The sequence below is a fragment of the Aegilops tauschii genome, chromosome 3 (assembly GCF_002575655.3).
Source record: "Aegilops tauschii subsp. strangulata cultivar AL8/78 chromosome 3, Aet v6.0, whole genome shotgun sequence".
In the NCBI taxonomy this organism is placed as follows: Eukaryota; Viridiplantae; Streptophyta; class Magnoliopsida; order Poales; family Poaceae; genus Aegilops; species Aegilops tauschii.
Window position 1 is genome coordinate 621,020,120 of NC_053037.3, and position 24,782 is coordinate 621,044,901.

Here is a 24,782-nt window from a genome sequence, read left to right on the forward strand (position 1 = left end):
CCTATGATCCATTTCTGGATCACTCTTGTACCCCTTGACTGACTCATGGCAAGGCACACTTCAGGTGCGGTACACATCATAGCATACTGTAGAGCCTACGTCTAAAGCATAGGGGACGACCTTCGTCCTTTCTCTCTCTTCTGCCGTGGTCAGGTATTGAGTCTTACTCAATACTCACACCTTATAACACAGCCAAGAACTCCTTCTTTGCCGATCTATTTTGAACTCCTTCAAAATCTTGTCACGGTATGTATTCATTTGAAAGTACTATTAAGCGCTTTGATCTATCCTTATAGATCTTGATGCTCAATGTTCAAGTAGCTTAATACAGGTTTTCCATTGAAAAACACTTTTCAAACAACCCTATATGCTTTCCAGAAATTCTACATCATTTCTGATCAACAATATGTCAACAACATATACTCATCAGAAATTTTATAGTGCTCCCAGTCACTTCTTTGGAAATACAAGTTTCTCATAAACTTTGTATAAACCCAAAATCTTTAATCATCTCATCAAAGCGTATATTCCAACTCCGAGATGCTTACTCCAGTCCTTAGAAGGATCGCTGGAGCTTTGCATACTTGTTAGCATCTTTCAGGATTGACAAAAACTTCTGGTTGTATCACATACAACCTTTCCTCAAGAAAATCGTCGAGGAAACAATGTTTTGACATCCTATCTGCAAGATTTCATAAATGATGCAGTAACTTCTAATATAATTCCAACAGACTCTTAGCATCGCTACGAGTGAGAAAGTCTCATCGTAGTCAACTCCTTGAACTTGTCAGAAAACATCTTAATGACAAGTCGAGCTTTCTTAATGGTGATACTTACCATCATTGTCCGTTTTCCCTTTTAAAATCCATCTGTACCCAACAGCCTTACGACCATCAAGTAGTTATTCCAAAGTCTATACTTTGTTTTCATACATGGATCCTCTCGGATTTTATGGCCTCGAGCCATTCGTCGGAATCCGGGCCCACCATTGCTTCTCCATAGTTCGTAGGTTCATTGTTGTCTAGCAACATGATTTCCAAGACATGATTACCGTACCACTATGACGTAGTACGCATCCTTGTCAACCTACGAGGTTTGGTAGTGACTTGATCTGAAGTTTCATGATCACTATCATCAAATTCCACTTCAATTGGTGTAGGCTCCACAGGAACAACTTCCTGTGCCCTGCTGCACACTAGTTGAAGTGACGGTTCAATAACCTCATCAAGTCTCCACCATCCTCCCACTCAATTCTTTCGAGAGAAACTTTTCCTCGAGAAAGGACCCGATTCTAGAAACAATCCCTTTTGCTTCCGGATCTGAGACAGGAGGTATACCCAACTGTTTTTGGGTGTCCTATGAAGATGCATTTATCCGCTTTGGGTTCGAGCTTATCAGCCTGAAACTTTTTCACATAAGCATCGCAGCCCCAAACTCTTAAGAAACGACAGCTTAGGTTTCTCTAAACCATAGTTCATACGGTGTCGTCTCAACGGAATTGCGTGGTGCCCTATTTAAAGTGAATGCGGTTGTCTCTAATGCCTAACCCATAAACGATAGTGGTAATTCGATAAGCGACATCATGGTATGCAGTATATCCAATAGGGTGCAGTTATGATGTTCGGACACACCATCACACTATGGTGTTCCAGGCGGTATTAGTCGTGAAACAATTTCCACAATGTCTTAATTGTGTGCCAAACTCGTAACTCAGATATTCACCTCTATGATCATATCATAGACATTTTATCCTCTTGTCACGACGATCTTCAACTTCACTCTGAAATTACTTGAACCTTTCAATAATTCAGACTTGTGTTTCATCAAGTAAATATACTTAGCATCTACTCAAATCATCTGTGAAGTAAGAACATAACGATATCCACTGCGTGCCTCAGCACTCATTGGACTGCACACATCAAAATGTATTACTTCCAACAAGTTGCTCTCTTGTTCCATCTCACTGAAAACGAGGCCTTTCAGTCATCTTGCCCATGTGGTATGATTTGCATGTCTCAAGTGATTTAAAATCAAGTGAGTCCAAATGATCCATCTGTATGGAGTTTCTTCATGCGCATACACCAATAGACATGGTTTGCATGTCTCAATCTTTTCAAAAACGAGTGAGTCCAAAGATCCATCAACATGGAGCTTCTTCATGCGTTTTATACCAATATGACTCAAATGGAAGTGCCACAAGTATGTGGTACTATAATTACTATCTTATATCTTTTGGCATGAACATGTGTATCACTACGATCAAGATTCAATAAACCATTCACTTTAGGTGCAAGACCATTGAAGGTATTATTCAAATAAACAGAGTAACCATTATTCTCCTTAAATGAATAACCGTATTGCGATAAACATAATCCAATCATGTCTATGCTCAACGCAAACACCAAATAACAATTATTTAGGTTTAACACCAATCCCGATGGTAGAGAGAGCATGCGATGTTTGATCACATCAACCTCGGAAATATTTCCAACACACATCGTCATCTCACCTTTAGCTAGTCTCCGTTTATTTCGTAGCTTTTATTTCGAGTTACCAACACTTAGCAACCGAACCGGTATCTAATACCCTGGTGCTACTAGGAGTACTAGTAAAGTACACATTAATATAATGTATATCCAATATACTTCTGTCGACCTTGCCAGCCTTCTCATCTACGAAGTATCTAGGGTAGTTCTGCTTGAGTGACCGTTCCCCTCATTTCAGAAGCACTTAGTCTCGGGTTTGGGTTCAACCTTGGGTTTCTTCACTAGAGCAGCAACTGATTTGCCGTTTCATGAAGTATCCCTTGTTTCCCTTGCCCTTCTTGAAACTAGTGGTTTTACTAACCATCAACAATTGATGCTCCTACTTGATTTCTACTTTCGCGGTGTTAAACATCGCGAATAGCTCAAGGATCATCATACTATCCCTGATATGTTATAGTTCATCACGAAGCTCTAGTAGCTTGGTGGCAGTGACTTTGGAGAATCATCACTATCTCATCTGGAAGATAACTCCCACTCGATTCAAGCGATTGTAGTACTCAGACAATCTGAGCACACGCTCAACGATTGAGCTATTCTCCCTTAGTTTGTAGGCTTAAGAAACTTGTCGGAGGTCTCACACCTCTTGACGTGGGCACAAGCCTGAAATCCCAATTTCATCCCTTGAAACATCTCATATGTTCCGCGACGTTTCAAAACGTCTTCGGTGCCTCAATTCTATACCGTTTTAACATTACGCACTGAACTATCATGTAGTCATCAAAACGTGTATGTCAGATGTTCGCAACATCTACAAACGACACTCGAGGTTCAGCACACCGAGCGGTGCATTAAGGATATAAGCCTTCTGTGCAGCAATGAGGACATTCCTCAGTTTACGGACCCAGTCCGCATAATTGCTACTATCAACTTTCAACTAAATTTTCTCTAGGAACATATCTTAAACAGTAGAACTAAAGCGTAAGCTACGACATAATTTGCAAAGACCTTTTGACTATGTTCATGATAATTAAGTTCATCTAATTATTTAATGAACTCCCACTCAGATAGACATCCCTCTAGTCATCTAAGTGATACATGATCCGAGTCAACTAGGCCGTGTCCGATCATCACGTGAGACGGACTAGTCATCATCGGTGAACATCTTCATGTTGATCGTATCTGCTATACGACTCATGTTCGACCTTTCGGTCTCTCGTGTTCCGAGGCCATGTCTGTACATGCTAGGCTCGTCAAGTCAACCTAAGTGTTTCGCATGTGTAAATCTGGCTTACACCCGTTGTATGCGAACGTTAGAATCTATCACACCCGATCATCATGTGGTGCTTCGAAACAACGAACCTTCGCAACGGTGCACAGTTAGGGGGAACACTTTCTTGAAATTATTGCGAGGGATCATCTTATTTATGCTACCGTCGTTCTAAGCAAATAAGATGTAAACATGATAAACATCACATGCAAATCATAAAGTGACATGATATGGCCAATATCATCTTGCGCCTTTTGATCTCCATCTTCGAGGCGCGGCATGATCACCTTCGTCACCGGTATGACACCATGATCTCCATCATCGTGTCTTCATGAAGTTGTCTCACCAGGAAATTATCAACAAGGTACAATCATAATCATTTGCAGACAGTTGAGAAAAAAGATTGTTTAAATAGTTCGCTTAACTTTTAGGCTAAAGTTGGTCTCTGCGCCAATTGGCACAACGGGTCATTTATCTTGGGATGATATTCGTAATTTATATAGTAAGGGCGACCACCCTTGGGTGGTTTTGGGGGATTTTAATGAAATTTTATATTCCTCGGAAAAAGAGGGCGGTAATGCGAGACCAAATGGAATGATGAGGGATTTCCGTGAATGCCTTATGGACCGTGGGCTGGAGGACTAAGGTTACATGGGCGATCCTTTTACTTGGAGTAGAGGTGAAATTCGAGAGCATCTCAATCGGGCAGTTTGCAATGTGGGGTGGGCACATAAATTTCCTCGTGCAGCGGTGATTAATGAAGAACATGTCCATTCTGATCATCGGCCGCTGGTCTTGGACATGGATTATTTGGATGACAGTATTTTCAGACGACCAGAGGGGCGCGTGAAGCAATTTGAAGCTAGGTGGTTAAAGGAAGAGACTATCACTGAAATTGTTAAGGCTTATTGGGAAAGAGCAAAGTTAGCAGGTATTGGCCCTTCACTAGCTGATCGAACGAGAGCCGTGCATGCCGATTTGCACACTTGGGATCGTGTAACTCTCAAGGGCTCGAAGCGGAGAATTAATAAATTAAAAAAAGAGTTAGAGAGACTGAGGCGTGGTCCCTTGAACACAGAATCACGGTGCCGACAGAAGGAGATTATTGTGGTAATTGAGAACCTATTGGACCAAGAGGAAATTTTTTGGCTACAAAGAGGTCGTGCAAACTGGTTGATGCACGGGGATCGTAATACATCGTTCTTCCACAACGCAGCCACGGCCAGGAAAAAGAGAAAAAATATAAAGAAACTTTTAGATGATTCTGGGATTTGGAGAGAAGGTAAGGAGCTGAAGAATCACATTACTGATTATTTTTCAAAACTTTTCACATCAGAAGTCCAGCATCCGAATCAAGAGGTTTTATCCCTAGTTCGTAGGAGAGTGACGACTGAAATGAACAATGCTCTTCTTGCCCCTTATACTGCTGAAGATGTTCGCAAGGTGCTGTTCGAGGGACTTAAAAGCTCCAGGTCCAGATGGACTCCATGCTATCTTCTATAAAAGATTTTGGCCTATGTTAGGGGACGATCTAGTTGAGTAGGTCCTACAAGCCATCAATACGTGTACTATACCAGCTGGCTGGAACGATACTGCGATTGTGATGATTCCAAAGGTTAACACACAGGAAAAAGTAACCCAATTTAGGCCGATCAACTTATGCAATGTGGTATATAAAACAATTGCAAAGATGGTGGCCCTTCGTTTGACGGTTCTCCTGCGAGATATTATAAGCCCGACTCAGAGTGCTTTTGTGCCTGGCAGACTGATGATGGATAATATATTGGTAGCTTATGAGTGTTTCACACAATCAAGAATAAAAGAGAAGGTAGAGAGGGCTTGTGTGCTATTAAACTTGGCCTTTTTTGAAGGAGATTATGCTGAGACTGGGCTTCCATCAAAATTGGGTGAAATTTATTATGCAATGCGTCTCAATTGTCGACTACAGAGTAAGGATTAACGCGGAGGATGGTGAGAGTTTTAAGCCTACAAGGGGTTTGAGGCAGGGTGACCCATTGTCACCATACCTTTTCTTGTTGTGCACAGAGGGATTGAATGCTCTACTTACACGGGCGGAGGAAATTGGAAATATTTCAGGAGTAAAAGTTTCTAGAGATGCCCCGTCCATCACAAACCTTCTCTTTGCGGATGATTCTTTGATTCTCATGAAAGCCAACCAACACAATGTGGAACTCTGAAAATAGCGTTAGATTTATACTGCCAGGCATCGGGACAATTGGTAAGCATTGAAAAATCCAGCATTTTCTTTAGCCCAAACACGAAGGTGGAGATTAGGGAACAACTGTGTACTACGCTGAATATAATGATAGAGGCCCTCAGTGATAAATATTTGGGCTTGCCAGCAAATGTGGGTGTAGATAAAACAGACTATTTCCAATTTCTGATTGCACGGATTGTCAAGAAAATTAGTGGCTGGAAGGAAAAATTATTGTCTGCCGGAAAAAAGGAGATCCTGCTCAAGGCTGTGATCCAAGCCATACCCACCTATGCAACGTCGGTCTTTAAAATTCCTAAAAAATTTGTAAAGGAATCATTGACGCGATAGCGCATTTCTGGTAGACGAGGAGAATCAGAGGAGGATGCACTGGATGGCTGATACGTCACCAACGTATCTATAATTTTTTATTGTTCCATGCTATATTATATTCTGTTTTGAACATTAATGGGCTTTATTATACACTTTTATATTATTTTTGGGACTAACCTATTAACCGGAGGCCCAGCCCAGAATTGCTGTTTTTTTGCCTATTTCAGAGTTTCGCAGAAAAAGAATATCAAACAGAGTCCAAACGGAATGAAACCTTCGGGAACGTGATTTTCGGAACGAACGTGATCCAGAGGACTTGGACCCTACCTCAAGACATCAACCAGGAGGGCACGAGGTAGGCCTACCCCCTGGGCGCGCCCTCCTCCCTTGTGGGCCCCACGTTGCTCCACCGACGTACTTCTTCCTCCTATATATACCTACGTACCCCCAAACTACCAGATATGGATCCAAAAACCTAATTCCATCGTCGCAACCTTCTGTACCCGTGAGATCCCATCTTGGGGCCTTTTTCGGAGCTCCGCCGGAGGGGGCATCGATCACGGAGGGCTTCTACATCAACACCATAGCCTCTCCGATGATGTGTGAGTAGTTTACCTCAAACCTTCGGGTCCATAGTTATTAGCTAGATGGCTTCTTCTCTCTTTTTGGATCTCAATACAATGTTCTCCCCCTCTCTTGTGGAGATCTATTCGATGTAATCTTCTTTTGCGGTGTGTTTGTTGAGACCGATGAATTGTGGGTTTATGATCAAGTTTATCTATGGACAATATTTGAATCTTCTCTGAATTCTTTTATGTATGATTGGTTATCTTTACAAGTCTCTTTGAATTATCATTTTGGTTTGACCTACTAGATTGATCTTTCTTGCAATGGGAGAAGTGCTTAGCTTTGGGTTCAATTTTGCGGTGTCCTTTCCAAGTGACAGTAGGGGCAGCAAGGCACGTATTGTATTGTTGCCATCGAGGATAACAAGATGGGGTTTATATCATATTGCATGAGTTTATCCCTCTACATCATGTCATCTTACTTAAAGCGTTACTCTGTTCTTATGAACTTAATACTCTAGATGCATGCTGGACAGCGGTCGATGTGTGGAGTAATAGTAGTAGATGCAGGCAAGAGTCGGTCTACTTGTCTCGGACGTGATGCCTATATACATGATCATACCTAGATTTTCTCATAACTATGCTCAATTCTGTCAATTGCTCAACAGTAATTTGTTCACCCACCGTAATATTTATGCTCTCGAGAGAAGCCACTAGTGAAACCTATGGCCCCCGGGTGTATTTTCCATCATATTAATCTCCCGTCAACAAGTTATTTCTAGCGTCGTTTTTATTTTGCTTTCTTTACTTTGCATCTTTATCATAAAAATACCAAAAATATTATCTTATCATATCTATCAGATCTCACTCTCGTAAGTGACCGTGAAGGGATTGACAACCCCTTTATTGCGTTGGTTGCGAGGATTTATTTGTTTGTGTAGGTGCGAGGGACTCGTGCGTGGCCTCCTACTGGATTGATACCTTGGTTCTCAAAAACCGAGGGAAATACTTACGCTACTTTGCTGCATCACCCTTTCCTCTTCAAGGGAAAACCAACGCAGTGCTCAAGAGGTAGCAATGGCCTGGTGGAAAATGTGCATACCTAAAAACCAAGGAGGGATGGGATTGCGTGATATTCACTGTTTCAATCTTGCACTGCTCGCCAAACAGGCATGGCGCCTTCTGGATAATCCTGATTCTTTGTGTGCTACAATTCTAAGGGCTAAATACTATCCTGTTGGCGATTCGTTAAATTCTAAGCAAAGGAAAGGCTCTTCTTTTACCTGGCAATGTATTATGGCTGGCATAAATTCTCTGAAACGTGGCTATATTTGGCGTGTGGGGAATGGACAAAATATAAATATTTGGGAAGATGCCTGGATCCCAAATTGTGATACTAGAAAAGTTGTGACACCTAAGGGGGGTCAACTGTTAACTAAGGTGGGTGATTTGATTGATCCTGCTTCGAATTCTTGGGACGAAGATCTGATTACACAAACAATGTGGCCCATTGATGTTCAACGGATTCTCTCATTCCAATCTCGCAACATGATATGCCAGATTTCATTGCTTGGGAGTTATACGAAAAATGGTATGTTCTCGGTCCGGTCTGCTTATTTTGTGGAGTGGAACCATCAGTATGGAAGTAGACTAAGACATTCTAATGGGATGGGGCGAAGCACAGTTAATCCTATTTGGAGTAAGATAAGGAAGTTTTCATGTCCGGCAAAAGTCCAAAATTTTATATGGCGTACATTACATGGAACGCTTCCATGTCGGGTTACGCCCGCAAATAGACATATGAAGGTCACGCCCATTTGCCCTACTTGCTCTGAGGGTTCTGAAGATACAAAGCATATGCTTTTCCTTTGCAGTAGAGCAAAGGAGGTTTGGACAAGGCTGGGGATGGATGATATCATTGATAAAGCTTGCAAGGTTGACCTTGCTGGAGAGGCGGTGCTGGAGTACCTACTACTTCTGCCAGGCCAAGATTTGAGGATAATGGATTATCACAATGTGCGTGAAATGATTGCTGTCTCAGCATGGTATCTATGGTGGGAAAGACGAAAGTTAGTGCACAAGGAGACAACTCAGAATGCACTTCAGATTTCAATGGGGATTCTAGCCCTTACGTCAAACTTCGTAAATGCATCAGCCCCAAGGCTTCTATGAAAAAGGGGGGTTGGTCATGTCCTCCTAGGGGTTTTGTGAAACTTAACGTTGACGCTTCTTTTGACCACGACCTACTTAGGGGCACGATGGGGACGGTTTTGAGAGATGAAAAAGGTAGGTTTATCGCGGGAGGGAACGGGAAGATTGACTATTACGCAGATGTGTTGATGGCGGAAGCCTCAGCTCTTAAATTTGGTATAACATTGGCGCAAAGGGCGGGATGTAATCGCCTTATTATTAACTCGGACAACTTGGAGGTTATTGATACCATGAAGAACGGAGGACAGTCGCCGGGTGCGGCGGTGGCAATTTTCGACGATTGTTCTCATTATGCTTGTGACTTCGTTGCTACTAGATTCGAACACTATAACAGAGAAGCAAATAAAGTAGCTCATGAGCTTGCGAGTTTAGCTAGATTTTCGTTGATTTCTGATTGGTTTGAGAAACCTGTAAATGAAATTGTAACGACCCTCACAAACGATGTACTTTTTTTATCTCTAATGAATAAAGTTTTTGTTTATCTCAACAAAAAAATGAACAAGGACACATGCAAACATCCTCGCCATACAAGACTTTGAAAACCGAAGTAGCCACTTGCCATCAACAAAACACACACAACTTAATATTAATTCCTCTATCTGCTGCCTAGGCATGGCTGCGAGTCTTCCTACCGCCTTTTCCCTTGCGCCTTCTTCTTCTTGCAGCTTCCTCTCCACTGGGAGATGAGAGTGTTAGTCAAGGATTCACCAACAAAATAAGAAAAACACAAGCAACACCCATATATCAATCAACCATGATAAGTAAAAAAAAAAGACACATGTATAATCATGGGTAGCTATACCTGTCTATACCAAGACGTGAAACGAAGAACGCCGGCCAGTCCATCTCTAAGAGCACGGCGTCCAGAGGGCTGTTGGGGCGTGCGTGAGGCCCGTCCGCCACCTCCTTCATTGCTCCGGTCTCGAGATCGGCGGTGTACACGCGCCCGCGCCCGTCCATGACAAGCAATTTGCCACACTTCTCTCCCAGTATGGAAAGTGTGTCTTTTCCTTGGGTCGTCTTCTTCCAGTATGGTTGTATCAGCTCGATCGTCTGAGGGTGGAGCCATTGTGAGGAATCATAGAAACTCTCTTGGCCCTCTTGTCTCCATATCTGTAGCCGGGAACCTGTCTCTTGCATCTGTAGCACCGAGAGCGTGTCGTCGCTGTTCAGGCGAAGGCACGGGCGGTGATCTCGGTCAGGCAACATCTCGTCCGGGAGCCACGTGAATCTGAGATAGTCGTCCTGGCCAATCATCAGTTTAACAATACGGAAACACCGTTCCTTGTCATCATGAAATAGCCAGTACGCGACGCCGTGGCAGACGACGGCGTCGGTTTGACAGAATGACCCGATGGTATTGCCCCACATAGTTTCATAGGAGCGCCTTGTACTCCAGCTCGGTTTGTCAGTCGAGAAGGTGTGGATATCAAACTTAGTCCGCCCCCCCTCATGGCCGGCCGTGATGATTAGCACTTCGTAGAAGGGCGGTGGCTGTCCGCCGCCGCCGGAGCGACAATCGTCACTGGATAGAATGGCACAACAGTAGCATCCATAGTCACTATACCTGACAGAGGTGGTGCGCACTAGAGGAGGGAGTTCGTCGCACGTGCCGAGGAGAAGGTTGCACACGGCCAGACGGAGGACCGTCTGGTCCAGGTCTGCCTCGCGGGGTGGGATGAGGCGCACGAGGAGCAGGCCGCGGCGGGAGGCCAGCGGCACGGCGCGGTCCGGCACCGACGGCCCAGCGCCGACCGTGGCGTGGGGACGAGCGCCTTGGCCTCTTGATCACGGACCCGGTTCTTGATGAAGAAGCCGGCGAGGGACGGGCGCGCGTCCTCCGGCCACCGGCGGCGGAGCATGGCGGGGTCGGCGACGAGGCCTCGCCACTGCTTGCAGGCCGCGGCACATCGGAAGAGCGCGGCCGCGTCGTCCACGCGGAGCAGGATGTCGAGGAGGAGGTCGTGCGGGAGCGAGGCCACCATGGCCGCCGCCGTGTCTTTGAGCGATCTGATCGGAGGAGGAGCCTCGTGTCGTCTGCGTAGGGTTTGGGTTACTCTCGAAAGATATATGCTTGGAGCTGGAAGTCGTCACGAACTCACGATGCGGGCCGTATCCGTATCGCATACTTTACGGCAACTAACACGGGCGGCACATACGTCAAACAGCAAAGAGTCGACTACGCCACTGGTGCTAGAACTTGGCATGAATGGTCAATTTAGTGCTACAAGTTGTGATGTACATTGAAGCGGTGCAAAAACTTGGCATCGTGGTGCAAATACGGTGCAAAACTCGTCTGTATACATCCATGACGTCAGCATGGCATGGGTCCGCTCTCAGTGACCGGACGATGGAGACAGGGCGTGTGGCCTGCTCTTTTTGCAAAAATAAAATAAAAACCTTCAGCTTTTATTTTATTTTTCACACAAAAACAACACTGTGAGGTCCACCTGTTAGAAACAGCCCAAACCCGCAGGTATCTCCTGCGCGCGTCTTACCAAATCAATCGATGTTGAAGTGGGAAGTTATGTGAATTTCATATCAATTCTATGTGAATTTTTGAAGTGGGAAGTTATATTAGCCCAACAGCTTAAGTTATTACCTTTAAACAGCACGAACCCGCAGTCCCAGGGGTTCAAACAAAGGACCTACACGTTTTACAATTTGGCGATAAACCACCAAGCCTGATGACATTTTCTGTGCCAGTTTGGCCTAATAGCATAAATTAAAACTCTAAACTCGGATGAAAAAGTTTCAGCAGTCAAAATCAGCGACCTCCTATCCCGATACTGCAAACTAACACGCGACGAAGATTGTTTCTTACAAGTAGGCTAATGGTTATATTGAGGCCGCATTTCCATTCTTTAGAAAACGTAATATTTTACATAAATATTTTGTTTCCAAAAAGGACATAAACATTTTCAGAAAGCATGAAATTTTTTATATATTGCATTAATATTTTATTAAAAAATTAATTTAAATTTATATGAACATTTATATTAATATATTTAACCATGGTAAATATTTTGAAATTAATAGTCACAAATTTAGTATAAAGTAGTTTTAAAATTTTAAATATATTGAAAACAATAAATAACAATAGGTTGTCCCAGGAACAAGAAATACTGATAAAGATAAAGATCATACCTGAGGTCACCCGCTGCATTTTTTGTAAAATGCTAACCTTTTAAAACTACATAAATTAATGCTTTTAAATTATATGAACATTTATTTAAATATATTTAAATAAATATTCGTATGATTTATATATTCATGTTTTAAATAAAATATTCATGCAATATATGAACGTTTTCATGTTTTCGAAAATGTTTATGAACTTTCAGGAAACAAAATATTTATGATTTACGACAAATCGTGGGCAACACTTATAAGTAAAATATTATACTTTCTCCGTCCCATAATATAAGAGCGTTTTTGACACAAGTGTAGTGTTACTGACACTTTTATATTATGGGACGGAGAGAATAATATACATAAAAGTGGTCTCAATACAATAGCCTATCTAGCAAACAAATTTTGGCGGCCCTGGTTGTTAATCGCGTATGCCTGAAATCTTCAGGTCGCTGGTTCGAGCCCCTTGGATACCTTTTTCATGTGAGTTAAATAATTTCATTTACGCTGTTATTAGGGGAAAAGGATGTAGAATTCACGTCTCCCACCTGTGCACCGAATGTCTCATTGGCCGATGTTAGGTTCGCTCTTCCCTAAAAAAAAAGAGGATGTTAGGTGCACTCGCATGTTAGCTGCCGGTTCTATGCTCGAAGCCTCGTGTGTGCTATTTTTTTCTTAGTGCGATTTGTGCAGGTGGGCCTCCCAGCAATATTTTTAAGCAAAAATATAAAAATCTAGTTTTCTTTTTGCAAAAATAGCAGGTCAAAAGTCCTGTCCCATCTCCGTCACTGGCAGCCGGCCCCACGCCTTGCTGGCATGTCTCATCAGCGCCACGAACATATACAAACGAGTTTTGCACCGTATTTGAACCATGAAGCCAAGTTCTTGCACCACTTCAATGTACGCCACAACTTGTAGCACTAAAGTGATCATTCCTGCCAAGTTCTTGTACCAATGGTGTAATTGACTCAACAGCAAACAACAAATGAGGTTAACGTACACACTTTACTATCTACCTCCCTGAGTTTAGATTATAGGATTAATTAGATAAATGCCACTCCAATTCGGTGCTTCAGAAAAACCACTGCAATTTACAAACTCCGAAAAATGCCACTTCATTTTTTTTAGAGTACGCCAAAAACGTACCATATCATGATAAGCTTTCTAAAATTGCATTGAAGTGGCATTTTTCTGAATCGCCAGAACTGGAGTGGGAATTATCTAATTAATTGATCCTAGATTATACTGATGATTTCACTAAGGTTCATGATATGCTTTCTGAAATTTACGGTAAGAACCTCCACCAGCACCAACTGTAGGGAAAAAGAAAGGAGCTAGAGCAAAATCTTTGGTTCTTCGTCCTCCTCTGCCGGCGACTCATGCTCTTCCACAACACCTTCTGTGCTTCAAGGTGGCGGGGAGTTAGCAAAGTACCCCAACAGTGACAAAGTCATGTACGATGAAGACACTAATGACGATTTCAACATACTGCAGTGGTGGCAAGAACACAAGCTTACATATCCGGTGCTTTTCATATTAGCACGGGTTGTGTTATCAGTAACCGTCTCAACGGTATCATCGGAGCATTTCAGCCTAACAGGAAGAATAACTGAGGATAGAAGAACTAGTCTCACCCCTGATATGGTGAAAACACTGCTGGCGATGAAAGATGGAATGCTATCAAGAAGGCGAGCCCAACACACCGTAGAAAAGACAGAATTGCTAGTCACGTTTGAAAATCTGACGCTTGAAGAAGATGAACCGGAAGAATAGTTATAGTGTAGTCTTGCAATTTTTCTTCTGTAATCCTTTTGTAATTCTAGAGCGTGGCTTTCTACTCTTTTACTTCCCAGTGATGGAAGGTTCCAATGAGGCAGCCACTAATAAGGCTTAAGATTTATCCCACATGACACTTTGCCTCAATTTTTTATTTTCTGCATTTTTTAAGGTATTTGGGCCTAATGTGCTGGCCGGTGTAAAAAATGTAAGCTTTTTGCTATAAAAAGGGATGCACACCCCTCTCATTTCTCACATTCAAACCCCATCTCATTTCCCACACTCAACCAGGGATGATCCGAATGTTCATCTCATAACCTTGAACATCTGAATTACTACAATGGAGAATTAGTTGTGGAGGGTGGTGTCGCTGTGCTTAAAGCTAAGTGCAAAATATGCGGGATTTTGTGGCTGATTGTGGCATGGAGGAACCGGCAACCTGAGTAGGCATAAACTGGCACACATCAAGAGACACGAGAAGACTGTGGGTGGGTCAACAAGCCGTGTAGTCGTAGTGTTTGTAATTTTTCTTTTTCCTATGTAATGTTCTTATCCTTTTGTATTTTTTCCTATGTAGTGTTTGTATTTCAAAGAAACAGGGACTGATGGGCCTGGCGGGCCAATGTGTCCGGCGTGCCAGCCCGATTAGCAAAGGGGGCCTGCCTGGACCGCTAGGCGCAGCACGTGGGCCGGCACGACATGGCTCGTTTACTAATCATGGACCTATGGGCCGTGCTGTGTCTGGCACGATTAGTATGGGTCAGGTAGTCCGTGTCGTGCTGGCATGTTTGGCTAGCTTTTTTTATGGGACATGAGGAAACCACAAGATTGTTCCATACAACACAAACATTTAGACAATAATATTTTTATCAGTGTATTTATAATTGTGGTTCGGCATCATAGCAATGCATGGGCAGCTAACCAGTAAATTATCAAGGTTTTGGCCAAAAAACTAAAACACATACTAACACTTAATATTAGAACCATAGGGGAAATAAAGCAACAGGGTGATCATAAACAAAATTCACATTATTATTATACTAAAAGAAATCGAAGCCTGCTAGTACATCATCAAATCACAGCGAAATTTAAGCGGTCGCCAGGGCGATCGTAGCAACCTGACCGAAAGTGCCTCCTAGCGACCTCGAAGCTCAGACGAGCGTCAACCGCCGCATATCTGATCCGTTCAAGGGTCAACGGAAACACACCCCATCCCGACCTCCTTAACTTGTCGCACTCCCCATCCTTGCTGAACTTTGTTCCCAGGAGGTAGTTCGACAGATCAATCAACGACGGTGTAGGCTTGCTGCAGACGTTCTTCGGAACCTCGACGCGCTCCTGCAGGTCGAAGGAAGACGCGATGTTCAGCCCGTAGTAGCCCAGCATGTCCTGGTCCTGCTTGATCCCGGCTCCGCAGAAGACGATGTCCCTGTCGGCGAGGAACCTCCTCAGCATTGCCGGTACGTGCCTCGCGTGCACGATGTGGTACACCAGGCACTCGTTGGCGACGCAGAGCTGGAGCACGGCGGCGCGCTGCTTCTGTTCCTTTGGCAGGTCCTTCTGCCTCTTCCCGAAGACGGCGTTGGTGAACTCGGTGTCGAGGCCGACGAGCTTCTCGTCGGCGTCCCGGAGGTAGCTCGCCCACACGCGCGATATCCATGCCTCCACCGTGGATGCTTGGGTTGTGACGGTCGCTTTGATGTCGATGCCCTGAGCGTCGAAGTGGTACGGCCTTTCGTCCTTGGGCGGCGGCTGACGCGCCATTTTGGAAGCGGCAAAGGCTGGATTCCTGTGCGGCGCGGCGGCAGGCTGGATTCCTGTGCGGCGCGGCGGCAGGCAGGACTCGAGAAATCAGCGTCGAAATAATTAATGAAGATGGTTGTATGCGTCCTGATCGATTCGCCCGGTATATATAATAGAGCGTGCATGTTGTCACGTACGCGTAGGTAGTATACGAGTGGGATTGGGATTTGGGAGTTGCTCTCGAATCCTGAATCGGATTACGAGTCGGATTGGGAGTTCCCTCCGCCTCCGGATTCCATCAGAGCTCTTTTACAGTACCCCTAAATGATTATGAGCCCTCCATTTTTGTTAATCCAATGGATGATCTTAATTGGTACTCCAATAAGTGCACGAGAGAGTACCAACTAAAAAAGCAAGGGAGTACCTCGAGCTTAGGGGTAAAAATGTAATCTAGAAGCAATTTGTTTAATTTATTATTATCGTCTAAGTATGGTTGCTACATAATAACGTTTCAACTTGAACGTGATTAATTATATTTGGAACCCTAATTCTTCACTGGCAGAGTCGGCCATCAAGATATGGTCGCCAAGCCAAGAACTTGTTAGAGGCGTCGACCGGGTATGGTCACCAACCAGGGCCATGCTGAAGCAAGAGGACCAGGGCGCCAGGGCGAGGCAAGATCACCAGGTCGGCCGGAGCTCCATCATGCGGGCGTTGTCTAATAAATGATGGACGTTCATATGTGCGGTTGATCTGGCCGATAAGGTTCGACATGAAAGGACGGGGAACTGGCTGCTTTTATAGAGGCAGGCTTGGTATCTGGCGGTGGTGACGAACGAGTTGCTTGCAATCGATCCCTCTTACCATAACAATGATATTTTTTGTTTTAATTGCCTGTTTAAATGAGATCTTGTATGATTTTCCAGAATTTGTAGCCAAGGTCTGTTAGATTGATATATATCCCGTGCAATGAAAATCAGATCCGTCCACTGATTGATAGAATTTTCCATCCTTCTTCGATTTGAGAGATCAATCTGCGTTGTTATCTATTCATTGGTCGTGCTTTGCGAAAGAGAGCAGGCGGCAATGGCGCCGAAGCCCTGCACGAGGGATTACATTGGCGGCGGCACGCGTAACAGATAGGCCGATAAACACTCTCGTTGCCAAACAGTTTTTACGAGATCTGGTCACAAAGAAATCAGTTAAGACTATGAGAAAAATGACTAGACTACCCTTCTAAGTGGACGGTCGGATTTTAGTGGTACTCCATCCCTTCTTAGGAGAGTACCAGGGTACCGTAAAAGTTCTCTTCCATCATCATATGGACCATGTGCTCCCGAAGTAAGTAGTAATATAGAGAGGTCATTTTTTTTTTTTTTGAACTTGGACCATTTGGAGATCCATTACTCAACTGGCTCAGCTAGATCGCTGGCCATCATCACCAGTACATTGTCTGGCACGGCCTCCAACCACAGACGGAGGGGCTCCTGGCCATTGCATCCCATCGTAGCTAGGAGTACATGGGCCACTTTATTACATTCACGGGGGACAAAAGCAAAAGCTATATATAGAAGTAAAGTTTAGACGGATGAACTGACGAATGTCTCGGAAGGCGACACCCTCCGGTGATCGGTCATAGTCCCTGCCTTGCAAGGCTCGTCGGAGGGTCTGACAGTCCGATTCCAGGATACCGCAGCCGACAGCGCCTGGAATCGGCGAAAGGATACAGGGTCCAGTCCGCAAGGTGGCTCCGGCCATGAACCACCGAAACTGAAGCCTTTCGCGGAGGCGGCAAAATCGTGGCAATGAAGCCCCACAACGTGAGCCCGGGCCTTGGACACAGCCACGGCCGCCGTGGGCGTCCATATTTAAGAAAATATTTCCGAGTCTTTCGCGGAAATATTTCAGTTTAAGAAACGTGCAGTAACGCAATGAAGCTCAAGTATTTAAGCAGTCTGGATCTGAAAATCGTGTTATTGGAATAGATGCATGTTCATATCTACTCTATATCAACGAAATGAAGGGTTTTTTTTTTGCGAATGATGAAGGGAAGCTGTTCTGATTTCTGAACTGCTCTATCGCTCAACCGTATCAATGGAACTGACAATTTATCATCAGTTGTTTCAGACCCAATTTGCATATGAGATGACGTTACAACAAGCCAAACCATCCTCCAACGCCAACATCTTGTAACAAAACCATATATACTGAGCTGCCCACTCTTCAATTGCGTAGCAAAAACAGATCCTAGACAACAAGATTGCGTTAAGGTGAGGTCCCTCCGTTTGTCATCCAGCCATGTCAGCATATTTGTTGGCCTTTCCTCAACACCTGACACATGCCAATTTTCACTTACTGAATTCCCTGAAAGATTGCAAACCGATCAGGCTAACAGCACTTGAATCATAAGGACCCAACAGCATAACTCAAGTTGGGCTAAGCATACCTCTGGTAAGGAGTGAGCTCTGAACAATAATCAACAACTGAGTCGTAAGGAGTGACCTCTTGTTAGCACTGAAAATGCATGGCACTGAAATGAACAGAACGGTGACAAGGGAAGAGAAAATAACTAGTTGTTCCAAGAGAAACAGAATTACAAGAGAAATTCTCAATGTTGGTGTCAGTTTTGAAGTTTCTACTACAGTATTATACAAATGACATTACATGACTGTTGGAACAAGAAAATTAAATAGCTCGGTTTGCTTCAGTTACCGCGCCCCCCTGTAATCTTTGGACCCTCTCTGCTTCTTCTCTGATACAAACAAGGTTGGTTTTCATCTCTTTGCAGATCCTTCCTTCCAGTAGCCTGACTGGAACCCAGAGCTTAGGCTCCAGCTCCACCACATCAGAAAGCCTACTCCAAAATTCCTGGCCCACCAAAACTTCCCCACCTTCGTCAGTAGTAGCAACAACCTACACCGGATCGAAGTGCGAACCAGATTACTTAAATGACTTTCAGAGTCATGCATGCAGGGCCATCAATTATACCATGATCCATGAACTTACAGAAACATCAGTTGACCAAACGTAGTGCATCTAGAATCCTCCAGCACTAGCAATATAGTAACAATGAATCATATTCCTGTTTAACACCCTGGGCTGCTTGAAATGGTTCATTGACACAAATACACCCTGGGCTGCTCTATGAAATCAGGTGGTCCTGCTTTGAAGTCAAATTGCTTACTCCAGAATAACAATGAACCTACACTTCCACTAGGCTATCAATTTGGCTTATCTCCGTGCCTGGCATCATAGCAGTATAATTCAACTCACCAACACCGATTTGGGAATCTGAATTATGAGCAAGAACAACAAGGACAGGGTATGATCATGTTACCTCCTGGCCAGACCATTGCCCTCGAAGACCTTGAAATCGCCGTCAACAATGTTGAAGGCGATCTCCCGGCAGCGCGCCCGGGACTCCAGGAGCACCTCTCGTAGCAGTCTACGGTGCCCTTGGCATTGAACTTGAGCCCCAGCACCAGATCTTGCTGCCCGACCTCCACAGGACTCGTCCTCGTCACCTCGTCGTGGCATCTCACTCTGAAGTCTGATTAGTTACTTTTCTTTTCTTGATCTGAGGAGAGGCATTATGGCCGGACCAAAGAAAAAGCCACATGGAACAATAATAGTTACACCAAGCAAAAAAGTGAAATATATAAATGTAGGTACTAAATTGCATGAGAAAATGAAAAGAAAATAAAGAAAGAAAAAGCACAGTCTAGCATATGTTTTGGGGACAAAACTTAACAAGACAACAAGTTATCCCATGGTCAGACTGGTAACTTGTTCTGAACTGCCTTATTCTTCAACTGTATCAAAGGAACTGATAATTTATCCGCTGTATTATATTACAGAACGAATTTGCATACACGTAGAATCATATCAGAGATGACATTACAACAAACACAACTGGACAGTGTTTGCTGTCTATGCATTACAGTCAACCATCCCGCCAACATCTTCTAACAAAATTATGTATGCTGAGTTGCCCACTCTTCAATTAAGTAGCAAAAACAAATCCTAAACTGCAAGACTCAGATCAGGTAAGGTCCCTCCATTCGTTATCCAGCCATGTCAACACAACTGGGGGCCCTTCCAGAACACCTTGACGCAAGAAGCGTGCTGATTTTTGCTTACCTGATCCCTGTGAGACTGAAACCCATCAGACTCATGGCACTTTAATCACAAGGATCGAACAACATAACTGAAGTCGGGCTGAACATACCTCTGTTAAGGAGCGTACACAGAACTATAATCAAGAACGGCATTGTATGAAAGTCTTCAGGATTCATCCTAGTTATCACTGAAAATACATGGCATTGAAATGAAAAACGATGTGGCAACAGTGTATGAAAAAAATGGATGTGGTTCCAAGAAGGAAATATACAAGTGGAGTAGGAAAGTACACATCTCAATCCAAAATGTTTGCATCGGTTATTAAGATTCTAGTATTGTAGGTAGATGATATATTGAATGACATTTGGCGTAATGAAATGCCTTGCACATGCAAGACAAAAAGTTGAGCAGCTGCGATTGTCGCAATTATTACCTCGTCCAGTAACCTTTGGATCCTCTCTGCTTCTTCTCGGATACAAATAAGGTTGGTTTTGATCTCCTTGCAGATCCTCCCTTCCAGTAGCCGAACCGGAACCCAGAGCTTAGGCTCCAGCTCCACCACATAGGAAAGCGTGGTCTGAAATTCCTGCCCCGCTGAAATTCCTGCACCATCGACCTACACAGGATCGAATTACAAACAAGATTACGTAGCTGCCTTTTTCAGATTAATGCAATCCTAGGCTGCTTGGCGTGAATTCAGGTGACATGCTATGAAGTAAAATTGCTTATTCCAGAGTAACAATGAACCTAGGCTATCAATTTGGCTCGTCTCTGTAACAGCAGTTAGTTTGGGAATCTGAATTCTGATAATGAGCAACAAGGTAGGACCATGTTACCTCTTGGACAGACCATTTGCCCTGGAAGACCTTGAAATCACCGTCCACCATGTTGAAGTCGATCTCCCGGCGGCGTGCCCCGGACTCCGGGAGCAGCTCCATCTCCCCCTCGTAGCAGTCTATGGTGCCCTTGGCGTTGAACTTGAACCCCAGCGCCAGATCCTGCTCCCCGACCTGCAGACAGCAAAGCATATCATGCGTGAGACCATCGCACACGGCCTGCTCGACGAATTGGTTGGGCGAGAGGAGAGGAGAAACCTGGTAGAGGCGGGCGAAGGCTTTGTCCTGGTGGAGGAGGCGGCACTCGGAGAGGCCGGGAATGAAGCCGGCGAGGCCCTCGTAGTCGGTGAGCGTGGCCCAGACGGCCCGGAGCGGCGCGCCGACCCGCACCCGCGCGCGCACCAGCCGCCGGTTCTTCTTCCCCGGCAGCTTCCGCACCTCCATCTCGAACCCGTACCGCTCGTCCCGGTCCTCCTCCACCTCCCTGTCCACATATTCTCCCTCGTCGCCGGCGACACCGGGCGCCGGCTCGGACGACGAGGAGGAGCGCCGGAGGGGGTTCCGGGAAGGGGCGGAGCGGGAGACGAGGCGGATGCGCGCGGGGCTCCAGGCAGTGGTGGTGTGGGTTAGGCGGCGGCGGCCATGGGGGGAGGAGGAGACGAAGCAGCAAGACGCGGTGGACGGCATGGCCATGGCCGGCAGGCAAAGCTTCCGCCTTTGACTCCTCCGCCTGCTGCCTGCCTAGTGGCCTTTTGCTACGGGTACGCACATTGTGTCATTATTTTTGGTAGAGATCGTGACACGTGGACGCATATGAATGTTGAATTTGCTCTTGTCCTTCTTCTTCTTTTTTGCCAAGCATATTTTTGGTTTGGTTCTTGTCTTTTTCTTAGTTCCATCGGTTGTTGCTCATTGTTTTTGATATATAGCCCACCATCCATGCTGAATGCCAGCTAAATCGCAGTCCAAGTTTTCTTTATGTCAAACATTTTCTTCCTATACATTTGGGCAAGTCTTTCAGTGCAGCGTTGTTAGTAAGTAGATGTTCGCTGTCACGGTTTTCTTGACATAGAAATATATGACTTTTTTTCTTTGAGAAAACATAGAAATATTTGACTAGTCTACTAATCTCACATATACGTCGATACAAATTGAATCGGATGCCCTAGAGCATCTCCAGCCGCGTCCCCAACAGGCCCTCCAGGCCACTTTTTCGGCGCCGGCGCCAAAAAAAGCCCCAGTCGCGCCCCCAAGACGCCGAAAAGCGCCGGTTCGGCCCTTTTTTCCGCCCGGCGGTTACAGGCCGAACCCGGCGCACTGGGGGGCAATTGGGGGCTCCGGCACAAGGGAAAAGCGCGGCTGGCCCACATCGTCGGGTGAAAAGTCAGGGTTTTCTTCCCCGACTCGCCTCCCACCCCCCGCGCCCTCGGCCGCCACTAGCTATATCCTGGCGCCGCCAGCCGCCCTTTACCGCTAGATAGCCATTCCCCGCCGGAAAAATAGCAGAGCTTCGCCGCGGTAGCCCCTCCAACAGCAGCTGGGCGTTTCCGGCCGCGGAGGGGCAGTTTAGCAGCGGGTACACGCCCACCGGGCGCAAGGTGTTCGGCGATTTGCCTGCCTCGGCGATGGACTCGGATGACGAGGAAGCGCTCGCCGCGCTGCTGGAGGAGGAAGCCGAGGCCGACGTCCAGGAAGAAGAGCATCTCATGGTGCTCGCCGCCCTCGCCCAGCTGCTGGCGAGCAATGAAAAGCCGCGCCGAGGTGGCTCGGCGCCGGGGCGGGTGAAAGCAAAGAATCGGCATCGTCTCGAAGGCTACTGCATGCTCTACTCCGACTACTTCGCCGATGCTCCACTTCACGGCGAGAAAACATTTCAGCGCCGTTATCGGATGAGCCGAAAGCTCTTCCTCAGGATTGTGAATTCCATCCGGGAGTTCGACAACTACTTCAAGTGCAAGATGGATTGCACCGGCAAACTTGGATTCACCTTCATCCAGAAGTGCACGACAGCGATGAGGATGCTTGCATACGGAGCTCCCGGTGATTTACTCGACGACTATGGGTGCATGGCCGAGTCCACCAGCATAGAGTGTTTCTATAAGTTCTGTCGGGCAGTGGTGGCAGTGTTTGGACCGCAATACTTGAGCACACCCAATGCGGAAGACACTGCTCGGATCCTAGCACAGAATGCAGCAAGAGGATTTCCTGGGATGCTTGGAAGCATCGACTGTATGCATTGGAAATGGAAGAATTGCCCATTTGCTTGGCAGGGGATGTACAAAGGTGCCAAAAGGGGGTTGCAGTGTGGTACTTTAGGCGGTGGCCACACATGACCTCTGGATTTGGCACTCCTTCTTTGGTATGCCAGGAATTCACAATGACATCAACGTGATGTAGTGCTCTCCTGTCTTTGCCAAGCTTGTTGAAGGCCATTCTCCTCCGGTGAACTTAATGGCCGGCACTACAACAAGGGGTACTATCTAGCTGATGGCATCTATCCAAGATGGTCGACATTTGTGAAGACCATCTCAAACCCTGTGGCAGGAGGCTAGAAAGCCTGGTTTGCGAAGATTCAGGAGGCTTGCAGGAAGGATGTCGAGCGGGCATTTGGTGTGCTCCAATCTCGATTTGCTGTTGTCCGGTACCCCGCTCAGACCTGGTCGAAAGATCAAATGTGGGAGATCATGACTTGCTGTGTCATCTTGCACAACATGATCATCGAAAGCGAGCAAGAAGACCCCTTGTTTGACACTGAACCATACTATAGGCAAGGCCCTCTAGCCGAAGTTGATCACCAGCTACCGGCAACCTGGACTGCTTACCTCAGTATGCGTCAGGAGATCCGAGACCCACAGGTGCATCATCAGCTGCAGTATGATCTGGTGGAGCACCTATGGAGGCTCAAAGGCGACGCGTGATGAAATATGAATTTTTATTTGTTGAACTATATAATTTGTATTGAACTATTTGTTGTTGTACTATTTTGTTGAAGTATTTGATTTTTCTGTGATGAAATATGTGATAAAAAATATTTAAATGTTCATAATTCAAAGCTGAGCCACGGCGAACCACGCCGAATATGGGCCTATTCTCGCCCATATGGGCCCTTTATTCGCCGAAAGTGGGCCAAAAAATGGGCCAATTTCGGCGCCTGGGGGGACGGCTGGGCGCAAAACCGCCCCCGGCGCGGATTTAGCCAGCTCACCCCAGGGGGCGATTTTTATGCGTCCCGGTGGGGCCAACGGCTGGAGATGCTCTTAGGGCCTGTTCGGTAACCCTCCACAACCTCAGACTCCTCAGCCCAAAACCAGCAGCCAGCTTCTGTTAAAAATCTTGGAGTTACAAATCATTCGGCAGAGTAGCTTGTCGTTCTGGTCAATGAAACAAGCCGCCAGCCCAACTAGCTATGAGAAGTAGCAGCTCTGGAGAAGAAACTGGTTTAGAGGTGGCACATACTTGTAATATTTGGTACGAGCGAACAAACTGGTACGCAATTAACTTACTTAGCGGTGGCATCACATGTAAATTCTTGACAACTCCTGCTTCGCTGTTTTGGAGGAGCTCGAGTTTCCCAGCTCCACGACTCCTCAGAAATTACACTTCAAGTTTCGCCAGCTTCTCTCGCCCATAGCCGGGATTTGAACTGTTCGGCTACACCCCTCATGTGGAGTTGGGGAGTTGAGAAGCGGGAGGGCTCCTGAACACGCCCTTAGAGGTCGTTAATGCATGTTCAGGCCAAGAGAGAATGTGGAGCGTAGCTGGAATGATTGGGAATGTTGAGTTCACACATTGCGGAAAGGAACAAAGTGAAGTTGTGCTAGCTAAATTTTCTTATGAGAATGATGCTTCTTGTAGTTGGGTTGATTAACCCCCGGATCTTCCTGTAAACTCCTTAGTGAACGATGAAGCGATTTTGCCAAATAATTAAAGGTAGCCATGATGGCATTTCCTCAATAAAAAATGGTATAGTTTGCATGCATGTCGCGATACGTGTGTGTTCTACCTTAGAGCGACTTCAACGCGTCGACCTAAACGGAAGCGTGTTTTGTCCGTTTAGGTTGGCTCGTCCGCCCCCTTATGCGTTTGGGTCGGCCCAAT

General features: G+C 45.5%; 2 protein-coding genes and 1 pseudogene across 2 annotated transcripts; all 3 read right to left on the bottom strand.

The window, feature by feature from the left end:
• Positions 1 to 12,972: 12,972 nt before the first annotated feature.
• Positions 12,973 to 15,750, bottom strand: LOC141020851 (uncharacterized). Its single transcript, XM_073495801.1, has 2 exons — positions 15,195 to 15,750; positions 12,973 to 13,145 (listed from the first exon to the last, which is right to left on the bottom strand). Exons 1-2 carry the CDS (start codon positions 15,748 to 15,750, stop codon positions 12,973 to 12,975), a joined length of 729 nt encoding a protein of 242 aa, XP_073351902.1.
• A 1,935-nt stretch (positions 15,751 to 17,685) lies between these two features.
• On the bottom strand, positions 17,686 to 19,283 carry LOC109752425 (uncharacterized; annotated as a pseudogene).
• Positions 19,284 to 19,508: 225 nt separating this feature from the next.
• Positions 19,509 to 21,451, bottom strand: LOC109752424 (uncharacterized). Its single transcript, XM_020311325.4, has 5 exons — positions 20,943 to 21,451; positions 20,685 to 20,858; positions 20,282 to 20,464; positions 19,958 to 20,035; positions 19,509 to 19,876 (listed from the first exon to the last, which is right to left on the bottom strand). Exons 1-4 carry the CDS (start codon positions 21,375 to 21,377, stop codon positions 20,033 to 20,035), a joined length of 795 nt encoding a protein of 264 aa, XP_020166914.3. The 5' UTR covers positions 21,378 to 21,451; the 3' UTR covers positions 19,509 to 19,876; positions 19,958 to 20,032.
• Positions 21,452 to 24,782: the final 3,331 nt, after the last annotated feature.